General features: G+C 45.4%; 2 protein-coding genes across 3 annotated transcripts; both read right to left on the reverse strand.

Moving 5' to 3' along the window:
* Positions 1 to 450: 450 nt before the first annotated feature.
* On the reverse strand, positions 451 to 5,440 carry LRIT2 (leucine rich repeat, Ig-like and transmembrane domains 2). Of its 2 annotated transcripts, XM_017883726.1 has the most exons (4): positions 5,268 to 5,377; positions 4,200 to 4,981; positions 2,690 to 2,737; positions 1,793 to 2,553 (listed from the first exon to the last, which is right to left on the reverse strand). In XM_017883726.1, the coding sequence occupies exons 1-4, from the start codon at positions 5,375 to 5,377 to the stop codon at positions 1,793 to 1,795; spliced, it is 1,701 nt and encodes a 566-aa protein (XP_017739215.1). The 2 variants fall into 2 exon arrangements, with proteins under 2 accessions (XP_017739216.1, XP_017739215.1); XM_017883727.1 differs by lacking the exon at positions 2,690 to 2,737 and having other exon boundaries at positions 451 to 2,553; positions 5,268 to 5,440.
* Positions 5,441 to 10,827: 5,387 nt separating this feature from the next.
* LRIT1 (leucine rich repeat, Ig-like and transmembrane domains 1) lies at positions 10,828 to 17,504 on the reverse strand. The gene is made up of 3 exons (XM_017883725.1): positions 16,754 to 17,504; positions 13,949 to 14,254; positions 10,828 to 12,773 (listed from the first exon to the last, which is right to left on the reverse strand). The coding sequence occupies exons 1-3, from the start codon at positions 17,193 to 17,195 to the stop codon at positions 11,797 to 11,799; spliced, it is 1,725 nt and encodes a 574-aa protein (XP_017739214.1). The 5' UTR covers positions 17,196 to 17,504; the 3' UTR covers positions 10,828 to 11,796.
* Positions 17,505 to 18,174: the final 670 nt, after the last annotated feature.

Below are 18,174 nucleotides of genomic sequence, written 5' to 3' on the forward strand. Positions count from 1 at the left end.
AATATATGTTCTTAAGAGTGATAATTTTGGTTATTTTTTTTTAAACTTCATCTGTTAGACTTCAAACTAAAACATTTACAGGTAAACTGGTGTGAAGCTTTGTATTTGTTTTAAAACACTCCAGTTAAAAAAATTGTTGAGGGCAAGGACAAGATTAAAAAAAGCTTGGAAAATGTTAAAACTTGCTGAAGCTGACAGAAGAGGAGGAATGAGATTCTCTCTACTTTTGGCGTGATTAAAAAATTTCTTTTAAAAGTGATTTTTGCCAGGTGTAATCCCAGTACTTGGGAGACTGAGATGGGAGGATAGCTTGAGGCCAGGAGTTTGGGACCAGCCCAGGCAACATAGTGAGACCCTATCCTGAATTTTTTTTTAATTTAGAATTTTTTTTTCTAGTGCCCAGAAGAAAACAAATGAGTAGAACCTGAAGAAATGGGTGAACAATTAGTCTGAAAATGAGAGCCGTCTTCAATTTTTTAAAATTTATTATAACTAACATTGATTATGAACATAATCCAGGTATTAGACGAGTGCAGTGGCCACAGTGAGGAAGGTCAGTCTTTGCCTGTAAATGTCTCACAACCAAGGAACACAGTGTGCTTACTGTCCTTTTCCCCAGAGGTGTGAAGTCAAGGAAGGCTCTGTGGAAGACGTAATGTATACACTTGAGAGAGGCCTAAAAGGATGATGACGAATGGGTAAAAATCATGGGAAGGAGGAAACACGTGTGATGTCACAACAAGGCTAGTTCACGTTTACACTCTTCTAAAGGTTTCCATGTGGCCAGCGAGGGAAACTGCAGGGAGACAGATGTGGATTAAATCCTGGGAATGGTCTCCCCTAGAAGGGCTGTTCAGAGGGACAACGAGCTGATGCTGGGGTTCTTGGGGCCCCTCCATTCCACATAGGTCCAGCTAAGAGGAAATGCCCACCTCTTATGGATTTCATAGGAGGGCTTGAGACATTGACTAGGGGAAAGCAGCGGACATATGGGTGCTCTTCCTTCTGGGTATGGCCCTGCAGAGTCTGCTTTCTGCCAGACCCAGGGCTGCAGCCAATCCCCTGCACTTCCTTGGTGCTAATGGCTCCAGCCTGCCCAGTAGCACCACGGGCTGCTCACAGGGGAACAGATACCCACAAAAAAAACTCACATTACCCAACAGCTCTCATCACCCTGATGGGCAGCTCTTTTGAACATTTATGTGATCTCATTGGGAGTTCGTCATGAAGAAAGAGGGTCACACTTTATAAACAATGAAAGACACAAGAATACTGCAAAACAGATATTCAAGGAAACAACGGAATTGGAACCTCTTTTGAATGGGGCTTCTGCCTCCTGCCAGATGCAGACTCTGGGCGTATCATTGAACTGTCCAGGCTGCAGTTTCTTCATCTATAAAAAGTGGGTAGACGTCTACCTTCATTTACAGGATAATGTATGTAAAATGTTATACGTCGATGTTACGTATAAACATGCAAATGTTATAAGGCTATGTATATGCAAAGAGTAATATTTAGCAATTTCTAATCACCATGTATAATAAAATGATTAATTTGATAGGACAAATCTTCATTGACTTTAACTTTATGAAGATAATGACTATGTCCCCTTTATCATGAAGATAAAGACTGTGTTTCCCTTTTTACTCTCGAACCCCCTGTGTCAAGTTCAGTGCTTGGAAGACAGTGGGTGCTCAATATATACTTGTTGGATAAATGGATGGAGCTGCTGCAGAGGGTTGGTTTCAGAGGCTTGAAGCCCAAGCCGTTTCCACCCCATGGCCTGGGTTGTTCAGCTGTTTTCTTCCGTTCCTTCTTTCTCCTTGTCCCCCTCAGTGTCTATGTGCCCTTCACCATCATCACAGACAGCTGGATGTTCTCTAAAGGAGCCATCCCTGCACTGCGGGGCTGCAGGGGGGCAGCTGGGGGCTTTCCTGCAATGAAGACAGTAGCACAGGACCCACTTGCTGCAGCTGCAGGGGCCCTGGGCTGCCCAGGCATAGGCGCCCACAGGCACTGCAAGCAGCACCACACACAGGACCACTGTGACATGCAGAAGGCGCTCACGTGCCTCTAGCCCACCACCATCTCTGCCTGTTACAAAAACTACACACTGGCCCTGGTGTGGAGGCTGGTTCTTTAGGCTGAGGCAGGCCTCATATTTTGTGCCAGGAAGGAGGTCATCCACAGCATAAGTATTGATTCCGGGGCCGATGTGAACCACCTCCTTCCTGAAGGCTTCATCCGATGCAATGTGGAGGGTGAACCACTCCTCCTCAGAGGTGTCAGCCACTGCAAGCCACTCCAGCAAAATGCCATGCACTGTCTGTTTGACAACCCGCAGGTCAACATAGGCATTGCCCTCTGAGGGGATGGAAAGAGAATCAGGTGCACGTAGGGCCTGGGCAGGCTGGACGTGGAGAGAGATTACAAGGGTGCTCTTGCCAATGGAGTTGGAGGCCATGCAGGTGTAATTACCACTGTCTACCAGGTGGGCAGCAGGGATGGCCAGCTCCGACAGAGCAGTGTCTTCTCCAGTAGAAGATGTCAACACTGGGTGGAAAGAAAAGGAAAACAGCTGTGCATTTATCTGATAGACTGCGGCAAAGTGTTTAGCAATGCCAGTTTTTGTTTTGTTTTGCTTTGGTTTTTGTTGTTGTTGTTGTTTGTGTTAAAAGATGGTGGTAACCTCTTATGAACCTTGTATCTGGTGTTAGGTGTTTGCCTCCCAGCAATCCTGTAAGATAAGTAACTGATTTTTACACATAGGATGTTGAGGATTGGAGCAATCCGTCAACCTGCCCATAGTGAGAGGTGTTCAGAAGCAACAATTCATCTGGGACCTGGCTCTTCAATCTATGAAGACCATACTCTTTCAACTTCACTAACTGCACCCACCAAACCACCTTTGCCTTCCTGAGCCATGGTTTTCAGGAGAGTTCTTGCAACTATGTGATTGTGTGATATTATGAGCTTCAAGAAGTATCTTCTTACTCTCAGAACCTGGAGCCACATGCCTGGGCTCCTATCCCTAATGGAGCTCCTATCCTATGTGGTCCTGGGCAAGTTGCTTAAATTTTCTTGACATCAGTTTTCTTGTCAATAAAATGGGATGATAAGCAATCAACTACCTCATTAGTTTGAAGGTAAGTGTTCAGTCTTAGCTTATATTTTTATGGAGAGATTATATATAACATGTTGCCAAAGAGTGATTATAGAGCACCACAAAATACAACACCTGGATGCATTTCTTGGTTTTCAAAGAGGATACAACAATAAATCCTATATTTTTATTTCATCGATATTGAATGTCAAACCAATAAGGTATGATCAAAACAATATAAAAATGTGAAAATTCAGTTAATTGGGTAGTTTTTGAACCATCCAGAGGTTTGTCATAAAGTATAACAAATGTCTGGGCAAATGACTGTATTTCCCAAGTTTTACCCAGCTATTCCTAGTTGTCTTCTAGACAGAGAACAGAAGACAGGACATGAGGAATGTACAAAGATTTTTCTTTGCAGCTTCGGGATACTCCCAGGGAGGCCATCCCTGGCTTTGTGATGTGCCCAACCCTACAGAGTAGCATGAAAGGTAATCCCAGCTGAGGTATGAAAACAGAGCACAGGGTTCCAGGAAAGAAGAGGCAGGTTTGAATTCCAGCCCCGGGGCCCACAGAGGTCACTTCCTTTCCCTGGGTCCCAGTATTACAAATTCAAGCCAATAAGAGCTGAACAATTTTATGTCAATGTTATTTCAAACAAGCACCCCAGGTGATTCTGTTCAGGCAAGTTAAGGAAGTAAGTAATAGATCATCTCTAGAATCAGTCCTAGTAAAAATTCTAGAATTCTAAAATACATGGTCCAGTGTTTTGCATCTAGAAGATTCCCAAAGACTATATCTGCTCATGTAAAATTTTATAATATTTACTTAAGATATTAAATTAGCCCTGAAATGTGTGTTTACATATGTGTATGTGCTCTAGAGAGATCTGTATGCAAACATTTAAAATAATGCCAGTAATGGAACACTACCTTGGAATCTTTTCTGTTCTAGTGAGCATAATTCAGAGCTATCCCAATCTTACTTGCACCCATCCTTCGTGATTGACCCAGCTTTGAACCTCTCTAATGAAGATGGGATTGCTACAGACCTCTCCATTCCCTCCAGATACACTGAGAGGGTGCATGTGGCTTACCATCAAATTCTCTCCACATACTCAGGGGATAAGTCCATGCAATGGATGGTGAGGGGCTGGCCTGTGCCAAGCATCGCAGGGTTACATTCTGTCCCACCCGGATGGTGACATTGGCACTGGGGGTTGAGATCTGTGGCTTCATGCAAGCACTAAGCTCAGTTTCATGAAAAAGCTGCCCTGCCTTGGAGAGAGGGCCCCGGCATATCAGGTAGGAATTCACCAGGATGACTGGGAGGGTAATGGACTTGACAAACTGGACAAGCCCCCTTAGGCGACAGTCACATACCCAGGGGTTGTCATGCAGCGCCACTACCAGGCTGGAGAGAATCCCAGCCCCACAGTCAGGCTGCCGGCGTTTCAGGTAGGCTGGCCAATTCAGGAAGACACTTCTGGATACAACTGTAAGCCTATTGGAGGATAGGTCAAGGTAGGTCAGGCTGACCAAGAATTGAAGAGCCAGCTCAGGGAGTGCATCAATCTTATTGCGTTTGAGATCCAAGACCCTCAGGAGAGGGGTGGCACGGAACGCTGTCCATGGTACTGAGCGGAGCCTATTCCCCTCGAGTCTCAGCTCCCTCAGTTCTGGCAGATGCTCCAGGGCTCCCAGGTGGATCACACTAATATTGTTAAAGTTGAGCCAAAGATATTCCAAGGTGCTCATGTTGATGAAAGACCCTTGGGGCATCTCAAATAAGGGTGAGTTTTCAATTCTCACTTGCTTGAACTCTTCAGAAAGGTTCCCAGGGATCTTTCCCAAGGAGACAGATATGCACTGCAGAGTCCTGTACAAGAAACCAGAACAACTTTAAGATAAACAACAAGGAACTGGAAAGTGGGGTCAGGCTGATCCTGGCATTAGACATGTGAATCAGAATAAAAATATTGAAATAAAAGGGTTAGACTCATTTTGGTAAAAATGCACAGTTCAGCAAAGTTCAGTCCCAACTAGAATGAGTCTCATAGAGATTTGCTGATTTCCTGCCAATTCTAAGCCTGCTTCCACTCCACATCATCCCCAAAGAAAACCCATTCCCCATAACCCTCTAACATCTGGCCAGCAGAGCGCACCTGCCAAAACTCTCCTCTGAACAAGTGCATCCTGGCAGACAGAAAGGCTGAGCTGCACGTGTATCCAGAAAGACCAGAACTAACAGGAAGTGATGAAAAACTGAAGCCATATTTCTCTGTAAGAAAATACGTTGTGAGTTTTGAATAAGTATCGCCCCAGCTTCCGAGTAGCAAATCCTATTATTGGTAATCCATAGTGATGTAGGTCGCACAGCAGCAGGAAAGCTCCTGGGAGCTCTGAGGTCTGTTACAGCCCAGATCACAGGTTCAGTCAGAACACACGAAGGGGGATCAATGTCTCTTAACTAGGGTCAGGAAATTCAACATTTGTGTGATTCTTGAGTCTGAAAAGTAAACTCCAAGTCAGTTGTCCAATTCCATACAGATTCTACATTTCTCAGGGTCTTAAAAAGAAGTCTGAGAAACAAGCAGGCAGTGCTATTCTAAGCACCATTGTTCAGGGGATTTGGCCAGAATCCATCTAATGCTTCATCATTTGCAGTTGATTCCTGAAACCTAGAATTTCCAATCATTTTCTCAAAGTGAAAATAGGTAATGAGTAACAAAGTAATTCTGTGTTCATTCCCATCATTTGTTCTCTTCCCAACCCCACGGGTGGTGTAGTCATGCTTCTACTGCATCAAGACACCTGCCTCTGCAGCTTGTATCACCAGTTTCAAATACAAAATGGTATTTTCTGATTAAACCAAAAGATTATTTTCTTGGACTTCACAACCTTTCCTTAATACTGTGTATTTCACTTCATCAAAATGAACAACCTACATTTTAAAAAGAGATACATACAATATTACATGCTTGCTCTTTCACTCTTCATTTATTCCACAAATATTTATTGATCATTTGCTTTAAGCTATACTCTTGCCCAATGAAAGGAACAGGGTCGAGGGCAAACCTATTATAGACCCTGTCCCAAGGAGTCTTATCTCTTGCTTGTGCTTCTGGGTCTTGAGATCTTTGGAATGTAAAGTAATTTCTGTGATTCTCCTCTGCATAGTGAAAATAGTAACAAATACCTCATAATGTTTCCAGGAATTTATTTTCATTATTTTTTAATTTTATAGTTTTTCAGAGATGGGGTCTCACTCTGTTGCCCAGGCTGGTCTCAAACTTCTCAGCCTCCCAAGTAACTGGGATTACAGGTGCAAGCCACTACATCCAGCCATATTTTTAGAAAATTTTGAGATTATGTTAAACACAACACCTAGCACACAGTTGGTGCCCATGAATCCTCCTCCCACCGACAAACTCTTTAAGATCTGAAAAGTCTACATCCCTATTAACTAGGGCACTTCCAGTTGAATATTGAAATTCCATGAGTTCCTTTAAGACTCACGATATACATCGTACCCTACAAAAGGCCTCAGCAAAGAAAATCCGCTTAGCTAACCAGTGAGGGGGGAAATGGGTCACCAACTAAGCTGATTACACTCCAGGCTTTCCATCCAAGCCAGATATATTTGCAGGAGTTTCCAAAGAGTCTACCTCTAAAACCTGGCTGGATCACTGGAGTTTGTCTCAAGGTAAAAATCCAAAACAGAGCGAGAACTATCAGCACAAAGTTTGTCATACGTATGGCGATGTGCTGCCTAGATCCCCCTTCAAGGGATGAGTGGATGCTCAGCTGCAAGGAGTGCTTGCATGAGGTCATGTTCTTCCCAAGACAGCCACATCCCACATCCAGTGACTGAGGGTGGTGAGGGCCTGGCCAGTTTGCCCTGATGGGGGAAAACTCTAATGAGCAATTATCACTCCAAAGTACCCTACCAGGTTTGCTAAGGCTTTGCCAGGCTTGTTTCATGGAAATATGTGATTCAATTAATGACTATTCCAAACCACTAGTGGATTCCTTTCCCTCCCCTTGCCCCAAAGGATAAAGATCTTAAGAGTCTTCCATTCCCCCCAGTTTCCTGTCTTTCCATCTCATGCTAGCCTTTTCAAATGAATCCAGCACCATCCAACTTCCCAGAAGTCTGCGGGAAGCTCATGAAGCACACCCACTGGCATGCTATCTCTAGAATCATCTAGGCCACTTCTCTACTGCCCCCTACTCTTTCCTGATCCCCTTATTCTCTGGTTTCCTTATTTGGCATATGAACACAGGGAGTGGCTCTCTTGGAAACTGAGGCAGGAGACCAGGACAATTAAAGTTAGCGTGGGTCAAATTATTTATGTTAAACAACGTGTGGTTAAGTGTAGTACCCGAACTCAAGAGACCCTAACAAAAATGGCAAGAGGGTCTGGGAATATTATAACCCATCTTCCCTCTTGCAGGATGCTTTTCAGAACTAGGCTCTTAAAATTCTCCATAGAGACAGAGTCATGGGGGAGGAATTACTCTGTGCTTGTGAATTGCTTAGATATAAATGGCTTCAGGGAGGCAGCTCCCTGGCTTGTCTTAATAGAATCTTAATAGGAGAGTGTCCTGTCCATTCAATTGAAAAATGCCACTCACCTTTCCAATATTAGTAAAACACTGGGATACCTCAGACAGAGAACTGGGCATCCTATCAGAGAGCAGACATGCTGTACTCCCTTTCTCTAAAGCTAGCACTCTTTCCCACCCCCATCCTCTGCTGCTAGCATGTCTGAGATGCTGCCTCAGCTACCCACACTCTGAGGTAGGCCTGTGGCAGACACACAAAAGATGACCTTTCCAAGCCTCCTTGAAATAGGTGGGCTACAAGACTCTTGATCTGGCTAATGAAATGTTATAAGAAATGAGGTTTGAAAAGCCCTAACCCGATCTTCCAATTTATCTTTTTCCTTATTGTGGCAATCACTGACATTCCAAATGGTAGAGCCTTCCCAATCATGTCCTTGAGTAAACAAGTGAAGCAGAGCCCTCCCTCCTTCTTCATTTCCCAAACTTAAGTAGAGTGTGTGGAATAGGAATACATTTTTCTGTGTTAAGCCGGGGACATTTGGGAATGGTTGCCTAAGCATAAATCTAACCTATCTTAACTACAATGCCCTTGTGAATGAATATGCTCAGGTACTTGTATGTTGATTTTTGTCTTTGTTAGATTACATGATAATCAAGACAAAAATTTCCAGCTCTTGTCCTCTAGACAAACTGCTCACTGAATCCCTTGATTGATAGCCTAGGTTTGATAGCCCACATTCACTTTCCAGAGCACAATTTCTGTATTTGCCATTTTGTACCCAGCAACTACAATGGGCAAGTGACCTTGGACATATTCTCTGCTTAATCATGTGGACTATAACCATGCTGCAGTCATAAAAAGACATCATGAGGATGCTATGATTCCAACCAACCTCCAAACCAGGCTTCCAAGGCCAGTTATGCTGCAGCCTCCCCATGGCCCAAATTGGTCTTCAGCATTGGAAGGCCAGAAATTCTTTTGCCAGGATACTCAGAGGGCATTCAATTTTCAGGGACTAACTCATACTCATCAGACTCACATACTAAAAGACTAAGATAAGCCAGACATCATTTTATTTTTTACAATAAGAATGTGTTTCTTCCCATGACTTGAATATTCATGGACATAATCCAGGATTATTCTTCTCTACAAGAGCAAACCAGGGAAGACAGGATACACAAAGGAAGGTTGACAGATGAGTATTGGAAGGCTTATCATCTTGGAGGCTGTATTAGTCCATTTTCACGCTGCTGGTAAAGACATACCCAAGACTGGGTAATTTATAAAGAAAAAGAGGTTTAGGGGACTCACAGTTCCACATGGCTGGAGAGACCTCACAATCATGGCAGAAGGCAAGGAGGAGCAAAGGCATGTCTTACGTGGTGTCAGGTAAAAGGACTTGTGCAGAGGTACTTCCATTTATAAAACCATCAAATCCCATGAGACTTATTCATTACCACGAGAACAGTATGGGGAAAACTGCCCCCGTGATTCAATGATCTCCACCTGGCCCCACCCTTGATTCGTGGGTATTATTACAATTCAAGGTGAGATTTGGGTGGGGACACAGTCAAACCATATCAGAGGCCTTTCCATCCAGACCATGAAAATAGGTCCCAATAAACCATTGGATCGTTGGCAAGATTGAACTCTCTCTCTCTCTCTCTCTCTCTCTCTCTGTTAACATCAGATAAATACTACAGATTTCTTGCTTTTAAGTTCCTGATTTTTCTTCAAACAAGACTCAGTAAAACTGGGCTACATGTTACTTGTCTTTAGGTCAATAACTGTCCCATCATGATTGTTCACACAATCATTTAAAGGCAACACCCTGATCACTTCAACAGATGACTGCTTTCATCTACTGTGTTTACATTTGTCCTAATTTTGGGGGTGTCTATCACTCTCATTTATCAAATAGTCAGAATTGAGTCTTGGGTCTCCAAAAACTCACCAGAAATGCCTTTCTAAATCTTCATAAGGGATAAACAAACTACAGTCTCAGGGTCAAATCCAGCCTGTCACCCGTTTTGTAAAAAGTGTCTTATTGGAAGACATCCATAACTACTAATTTACATATTGTCTATGGCTGCTTTTGCATCCCATCAGCAGAGGTAAGTAGTAGCAACAGAGCCTAAAATATTTACTATTTGCCTTTCTTTACAGGAAAAAAGTTTGCTGGCTCCCAATGTATACAGTGTCTTTGTTATCTTTCAACAAAACAGCCTCTCTTACCAATGTCTATGGTCCACAAGTTATAGTCAGGTGCACCCTCCAGGTGGTGGCAGAAGATATCCAAGAATGGAAATTCCATGCTCATGTGCATGGGTGCTCTCATGGTTCTGATCCCAGGTTTCAGCGATTTTTAAAAAGTCAATTTCTATAGTGAACCTGCTGTGGACCACACTGCAGGGACTGATACTGAATAAAGACCCTCAGCCTGATGAGAAAGTTGTCAGAGAACTGGATTCTGAAAGAGAATTCATCACTTCCTTGTATAAATCATTCAACTCTTTGGTCCTCGTCTGTAAAATCAAACAGCCCCGCCTCCATAGTGGGTTGTGATGAGTATCACATGTGAGAAAACTGAGTGAAATATATGGAAAGGTCTTTTGTAAATGTGAGGGGGAGTACAGTAATTTTAGGAAGCACTGTATCACACTGGCTTATATCTAATAAATCACGTGACATAATACTTGCAAATACTTGGAGTTTCTTGCATAACATTAGCAAAACAATTTTCTTTGATCACTTGCTGTCCCAAAATTTCTTCAGTTGCTACCCAAAGGACTTGGCACAGGTACCCTGGATGCTACTCATGCCAGAGATCAGCTCTATAAACAAGAAACAAATTGAGCCTTATGCTGGGAACATTCACTTTCCCCAGTGCACAGAGATAACATCTCAGTGGTTTCCTAGCTCTAAGAAAAAGCAAACAGGAATTTTCCTTTGAAATAACTTGAGCAACCAGGAAGGCTCTGAGACACCTTCAAGAACCCAGGTAGGTTTTGGTAAGAATCACAAAGGCTGCTGCATGGGGGCAGAATTGAATGTGCCAGACAGCATAGAGTGTAATGAGATCTCTTGGATCCCTCCAGCCCGATATTCTAAAAGCAAATGAGCAATGTTCTCTTGGGCATTGTCTCAAACTCTAGCATTTATCAAAAAATCAAATGATTGTTTCCAGGCAGAATAGCACTTCGAGAATAAATATTAGAATTCAGTGAGGGCACAGTGGGTTATGAGTATGGTGTGTGTGTTAGTGAGGATGGGTAACTACCAGTATGGCTAATGCATAGAGAGATGGTGTGTGTGAGTGCCTTTGAATTAGCATAAATGTAATCAAGGTGCAGTACAGGAGAATGGTAAGAACTTTTAACCGTGGATCCCAACTGCGTGGTCCAAATCTCAGAGTTACCTAAATTTGCCTAGCTGTGTAATCCTGGGCAATGAAGATTAAATCACTGTTTAGCACATATTCCCTGCTCTACCGTCACCTCCAGGGGAGAAGTGCCCTTACTTGCCGTGCTAAACTTGGGTTTGGCCATGAGACTTGCTTTGGCAGATAGAATATGGACAGAAGTGGCAGTATACCAATTCTGAACTAAGAACTTAACAGGCATTGCATGAAAAATCATTCCTCTATTATCATTCAACTGCACCATGAGAGAAACCTGCCCCTGGTACCCACTGCTACTCTCCAGCCCAGGCTCCAAACGAAACACACAGAGCAGAGCCATCCTAATCAACCCACAGCCCTGTGAGTGTGAAAATAAGTGTTCACTGCTATATATCACTAAGATTTTGCTTTCATTTGTTATACAGCAAAAGCTGACTGATACAGGCAAGTTTCTTAACCCCCCACCCTAGAGAAATGGAGAGAATAGTGGTGCCTGCTGCAAATGATTGTTACAAGAATTTAGCACTTAGAACACTTTCTAGCCTATAGTAAGTGCTTAACAAGTGTTAGTGGTTGTTGCAGTAGCTGCTGCTGCTGTTGTTGTGTGTAAGTATCTGTGTAAGCAGGTACCCAAGCAGGTAAGAGTGGGTGATCATGTATTCAGGTGTCAGAGTTAAAGAAAGAGAGTGGGTGGGCAGGTGTGTGAGTTGTGGAGGCACATCCCTCAGCAGAAGTACTCATTGATCCTCCTGCCCCCTTTGACTCCAAAGGCCTGAAAGTCCACACTGGAACGAGCTGAGAGAAGCCTGTCGGCCTCGCTGACACTGTGCCGGGACAGCTCCTCCAAGCCATCCTCGCTGTGGCCCAGTCTCTCTAGGTTGATGTAGGTAACTGTGGCCTCAGTGGAGTCCCTGTTGAAGCACTTTCGGCAGCGCCTCTGAAGAGCGCCGCAGCAGACAAGCAGCGTGAGAGGCAGGGCAATGACGACAGCCACACTGATCACCACCACATTGATGAGCTGCTGAGTGTTCTCAGCATCCACCACTTCATTGGTGGAGAAGATAACACATTGCTCCTTCCGGGGCACCAGGCCCTGCACGCAGACACACGCCACATACTTGGTCTTGGGCAGCAGCCCAGTGATGGTCACTCTGGTCTTCCCAGGCTGCACAATCACCCGCCGCATGCTGTGCTGCCCAAAGACCGCATAGAGGACATTGAAGGCAGTTGTGTTCTTAGCCTTGGGTGCCTTCCACACCAAGGACACGCTGTGGTAAGTGTCTCCCACCACCTTCACAGACCTCACCACTTGTGCCTCTGAGGGTCCCACCCGCCTATCAGAGAGCTCTCCCAGGGCATCCATCTGGAAGTGCTGGAGGGTCAGCTCCTCCTTTGAGCTGGGCACAGAGGGTCCAGTGGCCAGGACAGAGGGTTTGGGAATCTGGGGGACATGCCTGACCACCAGCTTGTTGTTGTAAGCAGCGGCTTCCCCTCCACCGCCTGTCCTTGCCCATAGTGCCCCTGGGCTCCCGCTGTGTTCTGTGGAAGTCTGTGGCTCAGTGACAATCAGGGAGATAACAGTCTCAGAGGCTCCCAGGAAGTTCTTGGCTTGGCAGATGTAGTCTCCGGAGTCAAGGTGGGACACTGCAGGCAGGCCCAGCAGAGTCCAGCTCGTGCCGTCACTGGAGACTTCCTCATGCACTAGGAGGAAAACAGGCATGTGAGGGAGAACAAATGGGCCCATCTGCCCCAAGCTGCCTTTCAGGGCCAAGTTCACAGCCCCAGCTGGTGCACACTCAGGTGTCATCCTGAGAAAACACTGGTAGTCATTCAACTTTTCTTAGACTAGTCAAGGGGATCAATATTACCTTGGGCTCATAGGTGGGGAGCCTCTGGAGCCCCAGGCTGAGGCAGAGCCTAAGAATGATGCCTTCTAAATCTGACAAGCTCACACTATGGGTTTTTTTGTTGTTGTTAGCTTTTTTCAGATAAAGTCTTGCTCTGTCATCCAGGTTGGAGTGCAGCGGTGTGACCGTGGCTCACTCCAGCCTGGAACTCCCAGGCTCAAGTGATCCTCCCACTTCAGCCTCCTGAGTAGCTGGACCACAAGCACATGCCACCATGCCCAGCAGTTTTTTGTTTGTTTGTTTGTTTTTTGTGACAAGGTCTCACTATGGTGCCCATGCTGATAACTCCTAGACTCCAGCGATCCTCCTGCCTCATCCTCCCAGAGTGCTAGGACTGGGTGTGAGTCACCATGCCCAGCCAACCCACTATGTTCTTAAGGGCCCTGGAATTTTGCAAAGGCGACCCGCTAGATTGTGCTGGAACCGCAGCTCCTCCATGTATGAGCTGTGTAATGTAGCATTTAGCCTCTCAGAGCCTCAGTTTACTTATATGCAAAATAAGAAGGAAAACTGGGTTGCTCTCTGAAGTTCAATGTCATTATGTGCATAATACACTTAGCACTGTGCTAGAACAACATGAAGAGCTCCATAGATGGTAGCTCACATCATTAATTACTCCAGGAAATTCTGGTTTAATATTTACAACTGGTAAACTTATTATAAATATTAAGACACTAAAAGAGGATCTTCCACCAAAAAGTCAGCTTTTTGTTCTCTCAGTGTGGGCCCCCAGTCTCTATAGAGTGGTTGGTGGGATATGATAGGACAGGTCAAGAGCCATTGTCATTGTTGAATCTGTTGTCATGGTGACTTGCCTCTGGGAAGCTCCCCATCAAACTCAACTCAGACAGATGGAAGCCCAGCTTTGCTTAGACAACTTCCCTCTGGCCCTGCCAAACCCCCATTTGGGGCACTGCTTTGCTCTCCCCAGTCTGGGGTCTCAGTGCAGCATCCCTGTAGCTCACATACCTGTACCATTAAGGGGCCTGCCATTGGCCCTCCTCCAGCTCATCTCAGGCCCAGGGACCCCGGTAGCTCCACAGCGTAGCAATGCTGTGCCACCCAAAGGGGACCTGATGCTGGCCACTCCTGGATGGAACTCTGGGCCCTGGCACTTCCTCAGTTCAAGCTGGCTGAAGGCCACTCCAGCCAGGCTGCGTGGGCTGGCACATCTCAGTTCAGTCTCAATGAAGGCCAAGTTTGGGGCCCAGCCATCCAAAAGATGAACTAGGTCATAGAGTTGGCAGTCACATGCCCAGGGGTTGTCCTGTAGCCCTGCAGGGGTGAAAAAGAAGACAAGATATTTGGATAGATATTCAAGGTCCTCAGGCCCAGCACCCCTTCCCCTCTGGGAGGACAGGTAGGTCCTCATTCAGAGTCAGCAGAACTGGCCTCCGGGCCCAGTTCCTTGCCTTGCTAGTAGTATGACCTGAAATTTGATTTTCTGTGTTATACAATAGCATTACTTTCTTTTCAGCATTGCTTTAAACATAATCAAAAATAAATCATTTTAAGTACTGGGTAGATATACAGCATCCTGACAGAACTGGCAATTACTGTTGCCATTCTCGGACTCTCCCTTTCAGGCCACTGGCCAGGTAGTATTTCCACAATAATCGCAATATGACAAAATCAATTTCTAGAAATGCATCACTGACCCCGATCCTTGATGCCAGTTCTCCCAGTATAAATGGTATTTTCAGCATCATCCCAGCAATGAAGGTGGCTGCTTTGAGTCATGGTCCCTTTGACATGGCTCAAATGGGCGTAAACAGCAGGGTGAAAGGGCCAGAAAATCAAATCCTGGGATATATCCCCTACTGTCTTTACTCTAAAATTGAGCATTCTTATAGAGCCGAAAGCAGGTCATTGTACCCACTCTGTCAAAGAACATAAATGAGGTACCATGTGTCCTCAATGCTAAAGCACAATTCCTTCTTACAGGGTTACATTACTGAAATGCAAGATAAATGCACTTGATATGATCTCCTTTTAGTCCCCAAAGACTTATTGAATTTAATAGTATATCTAATAATCAATGATACCTTATACATTCACATAGATATATTTAATACATGCGTCAAAGGGTTGGGGTGGGTGCATTCAGATCTGACTGGATATTCATGTCTCTCAGGTCTCTTTGAGCACAACCCACGGGTGCCAGTTCCTTTTCCCACCTCCCCCTTACCCCGTCTCACCAGAGGTTGCTGCCTTGCATCATTGGTTAAATGCACTTAATGATACATCTGCAACCCAAGATTCATCAATGCCTGGCTCCAGTGGTGTGCTACCTGGGTTTCATTTTATTACAATAGGGCCAGAAAGAATGAATGTAAAAGGCAAAGTTAAACAACAGTGAAACTTTCACTTGCCAGACTGGCAAAAGTTAAACATTTTGGCCATTTTAATTGTTAGTTCCATGAGTATATACGTTTTCATCTCTTTTGTTCTCTGCTGTATTCCCAGCACCTAGAATTGGAAGGCATTCAAAAATATGGAGTCTCACTCACTGCCCAGGCTGGAGTGCAGTGGAGCAATCTCGGCTCACAGCAATCTCCGCCTTCCAGGTTCAAGCTTTTCTTCTGCCTTAGCCTCCCAAGTAACTAGGATTACAGGTGCCCACCACCACATCTGGCTAATTTTTATATTTTTAGTAGAGACAGAGTTTCACCATATTGGCCAGGCTGATCTCAAACTCCTGACCTCAAGTGATCCACCCACCTCGGCCTCCCAAAGTGCTGAGATTACAGGTGTAAGCCACCAAACCCGGCCCAGATGGGTTTTTAAATGTCTAATATGCACACTCTGTGACCTAATAATTCCACTTCTCAGTTCCTATCCTAGAGAAACATTGATGTGCACAAGAATGTATTGCCAAGAATGTTCTCTGTTGCATCATAGGTGTTAACAAAATAATGGAAACAATTTAAAAGTCCATTAAAGGGGGAATAGCTAAACTATAGTATAAATATGTTTATAACATAGTGCAGATATGGTATACTATAGAATGTTGTGCAGTAGTTTTAAAAATGAACTCGATCCATTTGTAGAAATTTAGCAAGATCTACAAGATATAGTGTTGGGTCAAAAAGTTAGTGTTGCTTAGTGTGTATGACAGAATTTTATGTAAAACCCACATATAACTTTTCTGAATCCATGTATGTATGTGTATATATATGTACATACATATGCATATGAAATGTATCTGAACAGATAGGGAGCTTGCATATAAATATGATGATAGTAACTACTTTTGGGAAGGGATTGGAATAGGGAGAGAGGACAGAAAGGTCTTTAACCTCTTCTGCAATATTTTAAACGTTTGTATTTATTCATGTACGAGTTGTATAATTCAGATCAATTTTCCAGAATGAATTATGCCCCTTCTGCCATTCTCAGGACCAGGCAGGTGCCTTGGGCAGGAAAGGAGATCTAGCTGACATGGTAAGCTGTTGGTTTGTTAGGAACAGGAAGGAACCGAAGAAATAGCAGGTGGTGTAGTGTACTAACCTATTCAGCTCTGAGTTGGGAAATTGAGTCTCAGGGGCCTTCTCCTGGTTGTGTGACCTGGAAAGACCTCTCTTATGACTGGGATGTGAACTGCCACAGTCTGGCTTGTGGATTGAGCTCCTAAACCCGCCGCTCTTGTGGATCTCACTGTCTTTGCTTAAACCTGGAAGGCAGGTATGATTTCAATTTTCCAAATAAAGAATCGAAACTCAGAGAAGCATGGTAACTTGCCTAAGACCCCAGGTGAAGGATGCCGCCTCTTACCTAGGACCAGCCTGGGGTGGTGGCTGGGAGGGAAGATACCGGTCTTCAGGTGAGCCCAGGAGACGATCAGCTCCTGCGGTAGCCTCATCAGCTGGTTGCTGGAGAGATCGAGGAAGGTGAGGTTCTCCAGGAAGCGCGCGGCCTCAGGGGGCACAGCCGGGAGGCGGTTGGCCTGCAGGTCCAGCAGCCGCAGCTGGGGGGCGTCCCTGAGCGCGGCCCAGGGGAAGGCGGCGAGGCGGTTGCCGGGCAGCCGCAGCTCCCGCAGGCGTCGCAGGCCACGCAGCATGAGGGCGTTGAGCTCGCTGAGGGCGTTGTAGGGCAGCCACAGCTGCTCCAGGCGGCCCAGAGGCCTGAAGGCCTCGGCAGGAATCCTGCGGATGGCCGTCCGCTCCAGGCGCAGTCTGGAGGTGTCCGGGGGGATGGACGCCGGAGGCAGGGTCATGTCGGGGTCGTTGCACACCACCGTCCTGCTGGCAGAAATGGGGGATAGTTGAGCAAGGATCCTGCCTGGTCTGGGACCTCCCACCGCTTCCTCCCTTCGCGAGGCCTGCAGTTCTGCCTGTTATCACCAGACACCCACGCCCCAGTCCAAGTCATGGCTGAGACCTGGAGAGGGGCCCGGAGCAAGCCAGCCTCACTTTTCCTTTTTGCAGAGGTCTTGCTCTCAGAGCCTTGCACAAGGGTCCCAGGAAGGTCATTTGGTCTTCACGGTTCTGCAAGACTTCACCCTTACACTGTTACGACCCATAACAGCCCGCAGCACCCACAGTGCACTAAGAATGAACAGTATTAATAAACCCCGTGATCACGTTGTGCACTGTTGCTTTGCAAATATGTGTTAAAAGTGTTCGTTTGGCCAGGCACGGTGGTTCACGCCTGTAATCCCAGCACTTTGGGAGGTGGAGGCGGGTGGATCATCTGAGGTCAGGAGTTCAAGACTAGCCTGGCTAACATGGTGAAACCTTGTCTCTACTAAAAAATACAAAATTAGCCAGGCGTGGTGGCGCACGCCTGTAGTCCCAGCTACTCGGGAGGCTGAGGCAGGACAATCGCTTGAACCCAGGAGGCAGAGGTTGCAGTGAGCTGAGATCACCCCACTGCACTCCCGCCTGGGTGACAGAGCAAGACTTGGTCTTAAAAAAAAAAAAAAAAAGAGTGTTCATTTGTTAAATTTTCCCTTAATTTTTGTAACTGTTTTGGTTTATCATTTAACAAAAAATATACCAAGGACATAAAAAATGAAAGTACCTCAAGTCTCTCCCACCTCTGGTGAGCCATGTGATGATCAAGGTGTTTAAGAGCCAGGACTTGGCAGCGTCACAGCTGGATTCACACCTGGGCTCTTTGCGTGCTGGCTGTGTGTCCTTGAGTATAATAGGTAACCTCTCATTCCCTCAGTTTTGCCATCAAATAGACTCCAC

This window comes from Rhinopithecus bieti, unplaced genomic scaffold (genome assembly GCF_001698545.2).
Source record: "Rhinopithecus bieti isolate Rb0 unplaced genomic scaffold, ASM169854v2 scaffold_12689, whole genome shotgun sequence".
NCBI lineage: Eukaryota > Metazoa > Chordata > Mammalia > Primates > Cercopithecidae > Rhinopithecus > Rhinopithecus bieti.

Coding starts and splice junctions, on each gene's coding strand:
- LRIT2 (XM_017883726.1), bottom strand. CDS start 5,377: ATGGCTTCAGTTTTTCATCACTTCCTGTTAGTTCTGGTCTTTCTGGAT. Junction 4,982..5,267: donor TCAGAGGAGAGTTTTGGCAG/GTGCGCTCTGCT, acceptor TTTCTTGTACAG/GACTCTGCAGTGCATATCTG. Junction 2,554..2,689: donor AGATACAAGGTTCATAAGAG/GTTACCACCATC, acceptor CTTTCCACCCAG/TGTTGACATCTTCTACTGGA.
- LRIT1 (XM_017883725.1), bottom strand. CDS start 17,195: ATGACCCTGCCTCCGGCGTCCATCCCCCCGGACACCTCCAGACTGCGC. Junction 14,255..16,753: donor CCACCCCAGGCTGGTCCTAG/GTAAGAGGCGGC, acceptor TCACCCCTGCAG/GGCTACAGGACAACCCCTGG. Junction 12,774..13,948: donor CAGGCCCCTTAATGGTACAG/GTATGTGAGCTA, acceptor TTTTCCTCCTAG/TGCATGAGGAAGTCTCCAGT.